The sequence below is a fragment of the Amphimedon queenslandica genome, unplaced genomic scaffold, assembly GCF_000090795.2.
Source record: "Amphimedon queenslandica unplaced genomic scaffold, v1.1 AMPQUscaffold_13252, whole genome shotgun sequence".
NCBI lineage: Eukaryota > Metazoa > Porifera > Demospongiae > Haplosclerida > Niphatidae > Amphimedon > Amphimedon queenslandica.
The window spans coordinates 106,213-122,387 of NW_003546512.1; the positions used below are offsets into that span (position 1 = coordinate 106,213).

Below are 16,175 nucleotides of genomic sequence, written 5' to 3' on the forward strand. Positions count from 1 at the left end.
TTGGGAGTGAAGATCAGGGGCGTAGCTGAGGTAGGGCCTGAGGGGGCCTGGGCCCTACCATCAAAGTGGCCTTATAATTATATTCATTGAAATTATAACCCAAAAGATTATATTCATTGTTCTTACAATAACAAAAGGGGGTGGCTGATAACCATAGCTCTTTTTAAAGCTATATACAATGATAATTTCACTCTGATTTCGCTCAGCTTGCAGGAAAATGCTTCCATTTTGTTACGTAAAAGGGGTGTGGCCAAAATTGCGGCGCGCTTCGCACGCCATTTTTGTCTCCTTGCCCTACCATCACCCAAGGTTCAGCTACGCCCCTGGTGAAGATACGAGTATATGATACTATTGGATTTGGTGATACTGAAGGAAGGAGCGATCAGAGTATTATTGAGGAGATGGCTAAAGGTAACAGATTTGATTTAATATTAATCTGTGTAAAAATGGATAACAGAGTTAGTGTTGAAGTTCAAAAGATGTTCACTACACTTTCTAGTAGAATGCACCCAGAAGCATGGAAGAGGTCAGTAGTTGTTTTGACGTTTGCTAATTTCTTCGTTCAACTACAAAATGTCCCACCATCGACTCAAGAAGAGGAAGAAAAGGAAATGAGAGAGGAGATTAAAACTTTTGAAGACCTCATTTCTAAAGCTGTTAGCAATAAGGAAGTATTCTCTGGTGTGCCATTTTGCATTGCTGGTAAGGCAAATAAAAATCTAAGAAAATTGCCGACTACAAATGACTGGTTATTGGACTTGTGGAAAATTTGTCTTCGACACTGTAGTGATGAGGCACGCTCTTTTTTTACAAGTTACACAACTATCGCTATAATTGCTGGCTTAGTTCTAGTTGGAACTCTAGTTTTTGTAGGTGGATATTTTATTGCTCCTGCAGCAGTTCCAGCTGTTGCTGCAGCTGCAAGTGTTGCCACTATAGGAAGTACAGCATTAGGAGCAAGCCTTCAAGCAAAAATTGGAATAGGTCTTGTTGGTTCAACCCTTGCTGTAGGTACTGCGATCATTTTGAGTTTCATGCAAGAAAAAGAAACCAAAGAGAAAAAAAAGGACGATTGAGTATGAATATATTTTATTGCTAGAACTGTTAGTATGTATTAGCATTATGTGTATGGTCTTCAATCATGTAGAAGTAGACCTATTATAGGTTATATTTTTTGTATTTTTTGCTAAGTTTTGTTGATATCATAATTTTTTAAAATTTTATATTATGTTGTAGCAATAAAAGCTAGAAGACTAGGCACATCACTATAAATTGAGTGCCAGATTGATCCAATATGATTCAAGTGTCTAATGATGAAATGCATGTACATGTACAACTAAGGTCAACAATGTACATGCATAATTCATGCAATATTAAACCAAATTAATAAACAACAATTAAATAATAATGTTCATAATGACAACAATAATATGACATATACACACGACATGGCTTTTAACATGACTACTATTAAAAACCAGTCTATAGAGGGTTAATTAATATTCATAGTGATCGTTGATGTATTGTATGAGAGGCTGAGGATGAGTTCCATTAGTACCTGCAGCAATGGACAATAGATTAATAGTGTACACTTTATTTGATGCTATCGTGGAGTTTCATGTTATTCTTTGCCGTTTTATAGGATAACCTAAAAGAGAGGAGAGAGGGAGGGAGGGAGAGAGAGGGAGAGAGAGACAGAGAGAGGGAGAGACAGAGAGAGAAGGATTTCATAGTATAAATTTCACAATATCTTCTACATGTAGTTTTTATAAATAATTTTAAACAGGTTACAAGTAATATAAACCTATCAAAACTATCTCTTAGGAATACAGTACATGTAGTACATGTACTAAATTTATAATGTAATAAAAAAACCTATCAAAATAAAAATAAACCTATATAAACTATTTTAGGAATACAGTAAATGTAGGTACATATACATGTACATCTGAATTTATAATATGATTTATAATTTATAATATTTATAAATGTACTAAATTTATGATATAATACAAATACATACATATACATGTAGCTCACCTCCTCTGTTTAGTAGCCTCAGGAGACAGCAATTCAGGAGTAGCTCCTTCAGCCCCATCCTTTGCTCCTTCCTTCTCTTTCTCTTCTCCCTCCTCCTCCTCTATCTTAAGGCTCCTCTGGTACCAGTAGTCCCTGGTCCTGGAGAGGTGGTCTATGATGACCTGAGCATCAGGGTAGACCAGCTCTCCCCACGTCTCCCACAATGGGAACACAATGTAATCAATGAAGGTTACCTTTAAAAAATAAAAATGAAATTGTTGCACATTCAACATTTGAGTTTGTATGTGAGTACAAATACATGTAAAATTTTACATGCATGAATCTTAAAAATTATTGCTACAAAAACTACATGTATGCACATGTAGATGCATGTACTGTATAAGCAAGGCACATGTAACTTTTTAATATCTGGAGAAAGAGTCTTAAGTAATAAGGCTACAAGAAGAGATAGGAGCAAGCCAGTAACTTACTTAAAATTTCCTTTCATGCAAGTTCATGTACATTCCTTTCATTACTTAGGCTTGCCCCTTCATGTTTACATAATAATTAATACTCCCACAGTACCTGGCATTTTTCAATAGAGACATTATCCCTGTCACCAAGAGGGCTGATATCAAGGCCAAGCTTCTTCTCCTGGTCTCCTTGCTTGAAGGACTCTTCCATTATCCTGTGAGCCCATTGACTGGCTATTTCTACTGGTTTAGCAGTGTTGCTCAGATCAGCACAATGAACCAGACACTGGAGTATCTGCATAAAAAAGAGAGAGGACAAGATAATATTTGAACATTTTAAAAGTAGAGAATTTGCGCTAGAATTCTCTGGAGTAAGCAGCATTCTTGAATAAGCATTCTTGATTAAGGAGCAATCTTTGAACAATGGACTATAGCTTACACTATTTTTTTCCAAACTAGAGTACTGGCGCTTTTCACCAACTTTTCTGATATCTTTATGCTATGTGGAGAATTTGAGTTTGTTTTAATTAAAAGTTTATGAGTTTTAAAAATAAGCCAATTTCTGCAAAATACCCTGTGGCCGTGGTTTTTTCCACAAAATGGCTGAAAAATCATCCCCCATTTTTATTACATTTTTTGATACGTATTGATGTCGTTATGCTGTATAGAAAGTTTGAGTTGATTCCAACTTAAATTTTTCAAGTTATGACTGGCCAAAATCTAAAAAAATCCCTGTACTATTAGAAAAAATGGCCCAAAAATCACCCCCAATTTTTATTACATTTTCCGATACATATTGATGTCCTTATGCTGTGTAGAAAGTTTGAACTAATTCTGACTTAAACTTTTCAAGTTATGGCTATTTTTTAAAACCGGCTAATTTTTCAAAAATCCCTGTACTATAGCCCATGGTTTTTTCAAAAAATGGCTCAAAAATCACTCCCAATTTTTATTAAATTTTCTGATACATATCGATGTCCTTATGCTGCGTAGAAAGTTTGAACTAATTCTGACTTAAAATTTTCAAGTTATGGCCACTTTTAAAAATAAGCCATTTTGAGAAAAAATCCATGTAGCTATAGCCCACATCATCTCATACATGTAAATGCACATTCTAAACTATACAACATACAGTACATATACATGTATATATACATGCACTACAAAGTCTCATTAACTTACTTCAGATCTATCGGAATACTTTTCCACCTGGAGGACTCCGCCATTCGTGACCATCTTCGTCTCAACCATTGTCTTAAGCTCGCCGAGATGCTGAAAATGCTTACTCATATCTGTAGCAAGGACTGTATCAATGATGACCTTTCTAAGAGCTTTCATCTGAGCCTTCTCAATGTTGCCAAGGAAATTACAAGAAGGATCGTTGAGGAGCTTAAAGGCTACAGCAAGGTGGTGGTTCTCGAGGATGGATTCGTCGTTGTACATGATTGCCAGATCGTCGTTTGAATTGATGAGGAATTGATTGGTGGTGCCGGGATGATCAACATCGTGGACGGCAGCTGCAATCAATACAGCAAGGATCTCAAGTGGACTGAAGACATTCTAAAATAAATAAAATAAATAAATAAATAAATAAATAAAAATAAATAATAAATAATACATGCATAAATAAATTAATAAATAAATATCTGTACAGTATATGTAGGATAAAGAGTTAGGCAAAAATTTTAAAATTAATAGCAATAAAGTACATGCAAAACTAAAAATAAAATAAATGAAATCTCTGCTTTAATTTTGTTACTTATATTGAAAGTCTCTCATTTTTGGTTAGATTGGTCTCCAAAAATTTATTTCTATAGATTTATATGCATGCTTGTACATGTACATGTACATGTATGTACAATAAAAATACATTAATATATAAAATTACCTCAAGTACAGTGGCGTTAAGTAAATAATTGACTGCCTGCATCACGTCAGCTGCATGAATAGAGTTATGATAAGGATTCTGCTTCCAATAGGTATTCTAATTAAAGAGCACCAGCATTAGAGATCGTAATTAACTTATTTATAATGTTAGTTGGAGACTTACTTCAATAGCTACCATGAAGTTAAGGAAGTTGGTTTTTGACATTTTGAATTCAACAAATAGTCCTCGATGCTACAAAAATAAATTACATAATCATTACATCACATGTATCTGTATAGACTTAGCATGTATCTGTATAGACTTAGCCTGTACCATGGTCAAATTTCATCAAAAATGGCTAGGTAAAATTTTGGAATTTTTATAATTTTTTCGGATAAATATACATGTTCTTATGTCACATAGAAAGTTTGAACTGATTCCTATTAAGTTTAGATTTTTTACAAATTTTTAAAGTTGCTCAAAAATCAGGCCAAACTCCCTGTACTATAGTACAGGGTCTTGGGTCAAATTTCGCCAAAATATAAAAGTTGAGAATCTTTGACTTTTATAATTTTTTCTGATACATATACATGTTCTTATGCTACATAGAAAGTTTGAACTAATTCCGATCAAGTTTAGATTTTTTATGGATTTTTAAAGTTGCTGAAACAGTGCATGGTCTCGGGCCAAAATTCATCAAAAATGACCATGAGAGAATCTTTCATTTTCAATAAACTAAAACCACACCTATATTGTATATACTTACAGTGAATATAGTATAAGCACACACGACCAGCGGTTGCTCAAGGGTGAGGAAGTTCAATTCAAAAGCGTCAAATTCCCAACGATGAAAACTATTATTGATAAACTGAAAGGGAGAGAGAGAGAGAGAAAGAGAGGAGAAATAAAATAAAAGAAGGGAAATATTAAGAAAAAGTTATATTATATGCACATGTACATGTGTACAGCGGGTTTATGTACATGTACATGTATGCTAATACATGTACATGTACATGTACATGTAGTGCATTCTCATAACTTACTGCCTGCAATTTCTCTTCATTGAAAACACTTACTACGCCAAACCTACATAAATACAAATAATTAAAAAAAGACCGTGTACATGTACAGTATATAACATGCATGTACACGTACATGATACACATACATGTACATGCATGTACATCTTGATTTATTTTTTAATTTTATTTGTAATTAGCCAATAGATATGCTGCCATGAAGTCACATGCCAAATAATAATACAAACAATATAGAAATAACTTGGCAATAACAATGATGATCATTTGTAAGGGAACAAAGTAGACTATACACTCAAATACAATGTACATGTATACATGTAGACTATGTACATGTACATGTAGATCATTAAAAAGAATTTTTAAGGAACGTAACTATGTACATACAGTACATGTACATGTACATGCATGCGTCTTAATTCAAATACTAACAATGATGACAATAGTCTGGTGTACCTACATGTATATACATTATTTACATGTACATGTACATTTAATAGATTCACATATGTACATGTACATGTATGTTTGGTGTACATGTATACCTTGCTACTTGATCAGTGACTGATGTTGAACGAGCTGCAGATAGCCTTCCTTTAGTCTTAGCTACTTCAAGACCGAGTGAGGTATCAACTACAGACAAGCTTTCCAGCGCTTTGTCTATCTCATCACTTCGGTCTGTTTAAAAGAAGAGAGAGAGGGAGAGAGAGAGGGAGAGAGAGAGAGAGAGAGAGAGAGTAGAGAGAGAGAGAGAGAGAGAGTGAGAGAGAGAAGTAGCAAGAAGTTAAAAATTAGTCCTTAAAATATCTGAAGTACATGTACATTACACTGCATGAAGTTAATATTCATAATAATAATATTCATTTGTTAACAAAAAGAAAAATGACATATTTTTATAATTAACTTTCACAAAAATATCACAAAAATTTGACACCAAAAAACAACAGAAGAAACACAAGTACGAATGTACATGTACATGTATAGGTACAACAATACCTTGAGCATTTCCAGTGATAGTGCTGACCCATTCTGCCACAAACTGACCAGACCTGCTCCTCTCGCTCATGTGAGAGAGTTCCCTGGAGAGCAGCCTCTTGAACTTATCCTGAGCCATGTTCCCAACGCTCTTAGCTGAGTTGACGGTTTCAAGTCGGTGAAGACACCAGTCAAGCTCATCCAGAGTAGTCAGCGCCAGCTATAGATAATAATGATAATAATAATAATTTATAGTATTTAATAATAAATACAAATAATACAGTAGTGGCTCTATATAATGGGCACTTTGGTACAGTAAAGTGTCTCTGTTATACAGAGGTGTCCTTTATGTGGAGGTTATTTTATACAGTAAGGAATATGTAATTGGTACATTACAGGTTAGTACAAAATGCATCCATCATATAGAGTGTCTATAAAACTTAAAAAAGAAACTTTCAGTTCTCGCTTGCTCTTCTATAGCTTTATAACTTGAGGCTCTCTGCAGGAATTAAAGCTACATACCTTGCTTATAGCAGTTAGCAAGCATTGAAGACACATTTACTGTAGGCACAATGGCATAAAAGCCATAAAAAGCTAGTCAGGAGTACAGCTAGCTCAGGCTTCTTCATGCATAGTTAGGCTTCTTTCCTTAACAATCTCTGCTGCTAAAGAAGTCTTTGGACAGCAGCTCAACGTTCACTGTGACAACGCCCACTTTCAATGGCAAGTAGGTTATTTAACATTAAAAATATAGTTACTATTAAAAATATAGCTACACTGTACTTATAAAAATAGTTAACATTAAAAATAGTTACTTCGACTATTCGTGCTACAGATAAACTCACTTCCTGCTTTTCCACCTTAACGGGGCTTGCTAAGGCTAACCCCCAATATTAGCAATAATAATTATAATAATATTTAATTATTTGCTGCAATTACCCGCTCAATTAGTTTATGTAAATGCAAGTACTATGTATGTGTATAAACTGTTTAATTTGTTAGCTCATAAATATCAAATTATGACTAAATTATTCTTTATACATGTACATTTAAAATATACATTAAAAAATATCTGCCGAATCAAAGTTGCAATTTTCACCAATTACTAACATTCCGGAAATTATCACTATATATTGCGCAATAATAAGACAGTCGCTATGCCAACGCTAAGCCCCACCTACCGCTTGATACTCCTCTGGAGAGAGCTCCTCCGATTCTTCATGAACCACGTCCAGACCCGACCCGCGGCTCCTTCGGCGATGATCTGAAATCGGTGGGTGTGTCAGCTTTATGTACTGAGCCCTGATCCTGTAAAGAGTAGCCAAAATCTAAAAAAATTAAACATTAATAAATTAATTAAAGTGGGCGTGGTCTACCTGAGCAAATGGAGTGACAAATGGTGAAGCTCCTTCTTCTTGTAAGTGACTACAAAAAAATTTTTTTTAATAAATAATTTCTTTTATTAACATGCGCGTGCTTTTACGTGTACAATACTCGTTTGTTTACATGCAAACGTAATTTTGTTTACATGTACGCTTTTGTTTACATGTTTACATGTACAGAGACGTCAACATTAGAACAAACAAGTTACGTGTACATGCACGCAATACTGGCCTTAATCTAATAATAATTACATCAATTATACTTAATTAATGCGACCTTAAAAGATGGAACAGCTTGTAGTTACATTGTATATTAAATTAGTGTCATCATCAGAAAACATGAGACACATACACTGTACATGTAGTACATGTACATGTACATGTATATCATATTGCATGTACATGTACATGTGCAACCGGATTTATTAGGCCCACACTACCTGTCTTTAATACAGACAGAAGTGTCCTCATTTCAGAGATACCTTTGTACTATCGGGACATTACAAAAAATTAAGCTCTTGATATATGAACTTCCTGACATTTTATCCCCTTCTCAACATTCTCATTTACATGTACATGTACATGTACTGGTTCTCCTCTTACCTGCTGATACTGGAAGCTCTAGACATTGGATTGTTAGCCACAATGAGAGGGGGAGAGTCCTCGTTATCCGACTGGTAGAGAAACGAATTCCTTCGAGAGGAGAAAAGATGCGGGTTGCTGCGAGCAAAAGTTGGACTCAAATCAGGAAGCTCCTCATCGCTGGTACCTCCTTCTGCACCGCCTTCTTTCTCCGGTGGAAGAGAAACTTCAACTTCTGAGGTGACTGGAGAAAGTTGACCCTCTCTGGTGGCTCTCAGGGGGGCTCTGGTGGTCATGGGGCTTGGGACGCGTCTAAAAGACGAGGGGGAGGACCCCCCGGAGGTCGGGGGGCCGGAATATGTTGTAGAGCGGCCGCGGAACTGGTCTTCATTGGCACTATGTGGTGATGAAAGGGATAATGAATGTGGGCGTGATTATAAAAGAGAAACCTTGTAAATGATATAGGCCCATACATGTAAATAAGAAAATACTTGGAAAATTTACGTTTATATCCGCATTCACGTGTACATGTAACAGCTTGAGTGATCTTGCATGACAAATTGGAAACAAGTACAGATACATTACAAGGAAAGAGTGAAAGAGAACAATCAACCAAACACAAAACATTATAATGGAATGTCTGGCCTAATTGAATTACCAGCAAGCATGTAGATGTGTTCATACTTGATATACAGTATAGTAGCAGATAAAAATACTTGTACATGTACAAGTTAAGCTTCAAGAGCACTTGCTATCAAGCTGTACATTAAACTTAAGCACAGGCCAAGCTCAATTGCTGTAATACCATCTCTTTACTCCTGCTTAATATTGCAAGTTAAGATAAGGTGAAAAGGGTAATGTCTAGAGGTTTCATTATATAATTTCAATTCTTATGATGTCCTAACTCAATTAATACATAGCCAAAAACAAAGATTAAATTGTAATCTATAAGAGAAAAACATATGTTGCAAGAGCAAAAGAGAGAGGAAGAGGGACCAGCAAGTAATTACAATATTGAAAATATTTACACTTGCATACATGTACATGCATATCTAGCACAAAGTATCAATCTATTTATTCCTATAAAAGATATATATTTGGAGATATTATTAGAAAAGAAAAAAGGAACCAAGAAGAGCTACATTAATATTACATTATCGATATCATTACTATATCTATCATCTTCAATATTATGATTATTATTATTATTTCAAATATTTATAACAAAATAGTCAAAGTACATAATGAATATACTTATGCTATACGTAAACACCCAATAACATTATGATGCAAACTATTAAAATCAAGCCTGCTATGCTCCTTTACCAGTAGGAATGTCATGCTACAAGATGTTTACATCTAACTTGAATAACTAGACTACCTGATGGATGCGGTACAAGTAAGTGTCTACGGCAGCTGAATTTTGTGCATTTAAGGTGCTAGCAAAACTTTGAGGCTTAGAGATCAGATAAGAACTTGTAAAAGAGCTATTATAGGCGCCACGCTCTATAAGCACGTGTCGATCTTTATAAGCACGTGTCGATTTTTGTAAGTTCAGTTGCTAACGGGTTGTTTGTTCAAAAACTATCATTATATTCATGCAGAGACATTGTTTATACAGTAAATATGTCTTTTGTTTTTGCCCGCCCACACTATGTTCTAGTATCCTCTTTCTTTCTCTTCCCCCCTCTCTCTCTCTCTCTTTCTTTATCTCCCCCAATCTCCATGTATGTACGTGTTACCTTTCTCCACGGAAAGCTCTTTGAGATGATGCCTGCTGTCCCCGTGGAACTTGCAATCGTATGATGACAGATCGGGACCTGTTCATTCCCCTGCTTTCAATGGTACCACTGCTACCTCGCCTGTAGTACCGATCTTCATCCAAGAGCCTATTTGGACGTGTTACTACTGGGGAATCCATAGGCTATGGAAAAAAGAGAGAGAGGGAGAGAGAAAAGAAAGAATAATGAATTATTATTATAAAATAAAAGGAAAAATGTTAATTCTTTTGCAAAAGAAGGAAAAAGTGCTTGATCTGCTTTGCTCTGCATCATTTGCTAAGATACAAGTATACATGCATTAAAACTTAAAGTATTAAAAAATAATGACTGCTGAATGCAGTAGCTGTGCCCCATCTTGTTCTAAGAGCACGAATTAGGCTGCCTCTCCTTGCCAAAGTCCTTATACCATTTCGCTCTCTTCATCTACCACCTCCTCTTCGTCTTCCTCGAGCTGGTAGCTAGTGATCCCTTCATCCCAAGACCTGCTGCTGACTGGGAGCCTAAAAGTAACTGATTTCCTCCTCGGGGGATCTTCGCCCGGGGAAGCAGACGAGTTGTCCTCTGTAGAATCAGACATGAGCAAGAAGGAGGACGACTCAGATTTCTTCTGCCTGTAAGGTTTTCCGAAATGCCGAGTCGCCCAACAGAAAGAGAGAAAAACTCTGCTTAAATATTGCTACTCACAAGGTTGCTAATTAACAACCACGCCTACTTTGAGCCACACCTACCAGATCTCCCACACTCTTAATTATTTTCCCTAATTTGCATTTTTGTATTCCTCTCCAATCAATTCTTTTGTTTCCTTATGTTGCTGTTTAAGCTGCTTTGATAATGCCAAGACTCTTATGCATCATACTACAGCTAAACCTGTCTATTCCGGACACTTTGGGACCCAATGATACCGTCCTCATTATTAAAGTGTCTTTGTTTCAGAGGTTCAGAGGCCCTGATGATTATAGAAGTGTTCACAGTAGCAGGCTTGACTGTAATATGAATTTCTCTTGCTTACATGCTACAGTTCCTTTCAATGTCCACTACTACAAAATACTTGGCACTGTCCTGTCTCAACTATTTTCGGTAGTGACGGTCATTTTCATGATGAAAGCATGGCAGCACTTGTAATCATTTTTTTTGTTCTAATGTATGTCTTCCTTATTTACAATCTCTTTGTCACTCTTCTACTCCCCTCTGTCTCTCTGATTAGCAGTGTTATCTACATGTAGATCTATATCTAAACTATGGCTTGTTAAGAAATAATACTAATTCCCATTCAGTGCTGTTTGCAGCCTGCTGCAAAGCAAGCCTGGCTGAATAGAATATCATAAGACAACTGTGGTATTCAAAACGCATACATCTACTGAGAATATGCAGTCCTTTTTATACATACACAAGTAGAGTTTGCTCAGCCTGTGCGTGTAATGTCTTGCTTACCCTGAGAAAAGGCGAAGTGCTTCTACGGCGGAGCTCTTCCTGACGGTGATTCACAGCAGTAACGTTTCCCCGCTTGCAGGAATCGTCAGGCCACTCGGTCTCTCTTGGGCCTACATTGGGAGGAGAAGGGAGGTTTACAGATATTCCAGGCATCATTTTTTTGTATTGTATTAAGAGGCAAACAGCTCTAATAATCTCTGTTTTATAGGCTAGCCCTGATCCCTCCTCCTTTTTACTTGGACAAGAAGTGGATGATCTGACCTCGGAAGTCTTGGCTTTAAAAACAGAGACAAAGCGGCCAATCAGCACAATAATAACTGATCAATAGCAAGTAGTATAACTCAATTACCAGATCATATAACACAGTAAAAGAAGCCCAGGTAACACTGTACAGTACAGTGAGTAGTAGTAGGAGTGACGTAGAGATATCTTCTTTACTCAGCAAATCGCAATATAAACAAACGGCCCAATTCAATAATCGCCGAGGGTCGAGGGAGGAGCAAGAATCTTAATGTGATTTGTACTCTCTCTCTTTCTTTGTCCCTTCCCTCTCTTTCTCCCTCACCTTTTTGATGGAGCCCCTGGCCGTACAGATAGAAAAGGTATTGATCTCTTCTAGTTTGGGTTTTGGCTTTCCTAAACTGAAAGTTGCTTTCCTTTAAAGGGAGTCATGTTTATTCTAGTTCATTAAAATAATATGCTATAAAAACAAGTATGAAGATTTAATTTTAGAAGTTTGTTTACATTTATGCCCTGCAAAAAACTACTTACATGGAATTAGCCAAAGATAATTAATAATATTTTATATTGCGTATAAAATCGACCAATCAGATTATGGCGTTCAGAATTCTTTTTTTTTGAATAAATTCTTTTATGCATGCATGGATGATTATAATTATAATTTGCATGTAAAATGTTTTTTAATTGATTAATTGTAACTTTACGTATCAAATTTTACTTTTTATTTGCAAAGGCTGTCGTTCAGCTATACGGTGATCCGTCAAATAGTGACGTGACTGCGGCTGAAAAATGGCTCATTAGTATTCAAGAATCGAAAGAGGTGTGGTCTGTTGCCTGGCAACTGCTCGAAAGAGACGTAAGGATTGGTAGAGATATCCGAAACTTACTCCTCTCTCTCTTTCTTTTTTAGAGAGTTGAAGTTCAAAATTTTGGTGCTCTTTTACTTAAAAATAAACTACTGAAATCATGGTACTTAATGTCATAATATGCATTGTAACTGGTAATTTTTTTGAGGGGTAAAATTTTGTTAAGATGCATGATTAGCAGGTTTTAATTTCGTGAATTTGTGTATTGATCATGCGCGTAACGGTACAAGTTGTAGTACAAGTTACTGCTACTGCTATGCAGTTTATAATGTAACAAAACTCTATATTAATATTTAATAATATTGAGAGTCGTTGATTTTAATTTCTACTCAATTCAGGAATGAAGTTCCCGAGGATCAGTACGAAAGTTTGAGATTTCAAATCTTTCAGTCGATAATGAAATTCTCGGAGAACGGCCAGCCTAAGATGGTCCTCACTCAGCTCTGTGTTGCTATGGTGAGGTACGTCTTTCATTCAATGCCAACCGTTTGGCCTAACGCTATAGTCAGTGTAGTTCACACACTAAGCTCATCACAAGTAAGTTTAATGTACATTAACATGTGTATGTACATGTAGTTTTTATACATATTGATGTACGCTTATGCTCAGGCTTTTTGAGTTATGACCATTTTTAAAATAGGCCATTTTATGAAAAAATCCCTGTACTATAGCCCATGGTTTTTTCCGAAAAATGACTCAAAAATTACTTTCGGTTTTTATTACATTTTCTGATACATATTGATGTCCTTATGCTATGTAGAAAGTTTGAGGCCATTCCGACTAAAACTCTTTGAGTTATAACTACATTAACTTAAATTTTAAAATGACTACCCATACCTTTAATTGGTATAATTAAAGAATATGTACATGCATAGCATATCCTAAGCTATTGCAATTGGTAGTGGTTGGGGAATTTTGTATGGTGTAATGTGTATATCATTCAAAATGAGATCAGAACCTTAAATTAAACAATGAGAGCTAAGGTCCAACTACCATTGGCAGACATCAAGTTCAATGGAATTTAATTATCATGAGATCAGATTCCTCACTGTGCTTATACATGTACATGTACATATACATACTTACATGTAGTTTCTATATTATAGTGCAGTACATATGTACATGTACTTTTATTGTTTTATTTTTCTTCTATTACTACAGGCCCAAGCTAATTTATCTGGTCTGCTAGAGCTATTAAAGGTCCTACCTGAAGAGGTACAGCATGATAACACATGTACATGTACAATTTCCTCTTAAAGGTTATTTCATTTATGTTAATGAGGTTTAATGACATGTACAATGTATTAATAAGAGTAAAGTCAATTAGACCTGCACTTCCTTGAATAGTAAATCCTTTTCTATCTTCCTTTTTATTTCCTCTATCTTTCCCTCTCCCCTCACTGTCTCTCTCTGTCTCTCTGTCTCTCTTTCTCTCTCTCTCTCTCTCTCCCTCCCTCTCTCCCTCTCTCTCTCTCTCTCTCTCTCTCTCCCTCTCTCTCCCTCTCTCTCCCTCTCTCTCTCTCCCTCTCTCTCTCACTCTTAGTTTGAAGCTAGCAGTGACAATGCATTCGCTGGCAAGAGAGCAATCATAAGATCCGAAATAAACAAATCCCAATCAACCGTATTTGGATTCATAGAACAGATCCTCCTATCAAACTCATCTCTTAATATTAGATTATCAGTGAGTAACCAAGTGACTGTGTCTATCTCTTTGTGTGTGTTTATTTGCATGGCTCTGATATTATAAATGAAAGTGACGTCCATGTGTATACTAGTAAATTGTAATAACACCCATAGCTTTAGAGGTATCTTATGTACACACTTACACTGTACTTATGTATTAATGATTATAGCCTATACATATACAGTAGCATATGTTCACACACATGTATGTACATGTACATGTACATGTACATGTACATGTACATGTACATGCATGCATTCTCATTGTAATCATAACAGGAACCGAGAGTATACTTTGTTTGTACTGTGGATACACTTTCTGTGTGGTTTTCTCAGTTCTCTCTCTCTTTTTGTACTTTTTAAGGATCTTTCCTGCTCTCTTTCTCTCTAACTCTCTTTTCCTTCTCTCTCTCTCTCTCTCTTCTCCCTCTCTCTCCCTCCTCCCTCTCTCTCTCTCTCCTTTCTGTTTTTCTCCTTTTGTGGCCCATTACTCTTTTTCTTTGTTCTTTTATGTTGTACATGTACATGTATTTCATCCATTCAGTGAATCAATAGCAAATAAACAATGTTATTGGATATGCAGTACATGTACATGTACGTGTACACCCGTCTTTCATTTTCAGTTTTTTATCATCATTTTTATTAAGTCAGCACAAAACTACTCATGTATGTGAAATACCTGTACATATAGTGTTACTATGATTATACTATTACCCTTTAATTATACTAATTATTAATACCGCACAAGATGATTTATTGGCTGGAGTTATATTTGGAGATTTTGCCTGTGGAAATAAAAAATAAATAAATAAATTGGCAGATTTTGTACTGGCAATTTTGTGCCACGTGCCATTGAGCATGCTCGGATTGAAACAAAATGGCAGATTTTATATATTGGTGATTTATTCATGGAACCGCTAATCGCCAATATTAATTCCTTGCCAATAAATCATCTTGTACGCTATTACCTCTTCCTTAGGCTTTAAAATGTCTGACGAGTTGGTCAGGGTTTGCTCCATTACTCCCAGAGCTCCGGTCTTTAGTTTCTCTTCTGTTCCAACTTCTTCACGACCAGCAGCTGGTGAATGACTCAATTGAAGTATTGACTAGTTTAATAACCAACGAAGACTGCTATAAGTGAGTATATGTGACCATAATTGACAAAAGGTACCTTATGGCGGATCTTTAAATTCATCATTATAATGAAAAATATCAACCTGTGAGTGCTCTGTTAGACAACTATTGTTTCTAAAAGTTACATAGTAATTTTTTGCATCCTCTGGAGTAATTTTATGATAAATAGAGCTCAGGAAGGTGGAATTTTTAGGCTATAAAGACCAATTTTCCTATTCGCCATGGTCACATATGTATATTATTAAATACAAGTATAATATGCATAAGATTAGACACGCCAATACTGTAGGTATATTTTATAAAGTATAACATTAATTGTATAAAATTGTACATGTACATGTAGCAAGTTTATGATTGCACCTAGTTGATTTATTAACTTGGGAAAATGAAGTTGTATAATACTTTAACACTGATCTACATGTACATGTACATGTATTTCAGGGGGCTATTGAGCCAAATTTTTAGCTAAGGGGGCAAATGCTAACTCCTCTGTGTACTGTAACTATAATTGATATTCTTATTTTGGTTTAATTGTTTTCTCTTTTCTTTTTATTGTTGTGTTTGTTGTGTAGGTATCCCACTGCAGTGAAGGAGTTTCAGTTGCTTTTAAATAGCAAATCGGATTTCATTCAAACATTACTTAATGATACTGATAGAGATAATGTGAGCTAGGGGAGAGAGAGAGAGAGGGAGAGAGAGAGAGAG

General features: G+C 35.7%; 2 protein-coding genes across 7 annotated transcripts in view; one reads left to right on the top strand and one right to left on the bottom strand.

Annotated features, from left to right (window-relative positions):
- Positions 1–1,383: 1,383 nt before the first annotated feature.
- On the bottom strand, positions 1,384–11,915 carry LOC100639323 (cAMP-specific 3',5'-cyclic phosphodiesterase 4C-like). Of its 5 annotated transcripts, none has more exons than XM_019999624.1 (17): positions 11,809–11,915; positions 11,548–11,657; positions 10,078–10,259; positions 8,357–8,731; positions 7,748–7,796; positions 7,553–7,699; positions 6,393–6,591; positions 5,942–6,074; positions 5,403–5,445; positions 5,126–5,227; positions 4,543–4,611; positions 4,381–4,476; positions 3,675–4,052; positions 2,932–2,991; positions 2,605–2,787; positions 2,041–2,273; positions 1,384–1,648 (listed from the first exon to the last, which is right to left on the bottom strand). In XM_019999624.1, exons 3-17 carry the CDS (start codon positions 10,254–10,256, stop codon positions 1,594–1,596), a joined length of 2,301 nt encoding a protein of 766 aa, XP_019855183.1. In that variant the 5' UTR covers positions 10,257–10,259; positions 11,548–11,657; positions 11,809–11,915; the 3' UTR covers positions 1,384–1,593. The 5 variants fall into 5 exon arrangements, with proteins under 5 accessions (XP_019855183.1, XP_019855182.1, XP_019855181.1 ...); XM_019999623.1 differs by having other exon boundaries at positions 11,784–11,876; XM_019999622.1 differs by lacking the exon at positions 11,809–11,915 and having other exon boundaries at positions 11,548–11,715.
- Positions 11,916–12,058: 143 nt separating this feature from the next.
- LOC100639451 (importin-13-like) overlaps positions 12,059–16,175 on the top strand; it is an 8,580-nt gene continuing 4,463 nt past the window's right edge. For both annotated transcript variants that reach the window (XM_019999625.1, XM_019999626.1), the window contains exons 1-8: positions 12,059–12,149; positions 12,521–12,643; positions 12,698–12,756; positions 12,992–13,190; positions 13,815–13,868; positions 14,197–14,334; positions 15,316–15,473; positions 16,043–16,133. In XM_019999625.1, the coding sequence (XP_019855184.1) occupies positions 12,120–12,149; positions 12,521–12,643; positions 12,698–12,756; positions 12,992–13,190; positions 13,815–13,868; positions 14,197–14,334; positions 15,316–15,473; positions 16,043–16,133 (852 nt within the window). In that variant the 5' untranslated portion in view covers positions 12,059–12,119. The remainder of the gene's footprint in view (positions 12,150–12,520; positions 12,644–12,697; positions 12,757–12,991; positions 13,191–13,814; positions 13,869–14,196; positions 14,335–15,315; positions 15,474–16,042; positions 16,134–16,175) is intronic.

Excerpts from the sequence above, each read along its gene's own strand:
- LOC100639323 (XM_019999621.1), bottom strand. The coding sequence starts at position 10,693 with ATGTCTGATTCTACAGAGGACAACTCGTCTGCTTCCCCGGGCGAAGAT. Across the intron at positions 7,797-8,356 it reads AGAGCTTCCAGTATCAGCAG|TCACTTACAAGAAGAAGGAG; the intron begins GTAAGAGGAGAA and ends ATTTTTTTGTAG. Across the intron at positions 5,228-5,402 it reads ATGAAGAGAAATTGCAGGCA|TTTATCAATAATAGTTTTCA; the intron begins GTAAGTTATGAG and ends TCTCCCTTTCAG.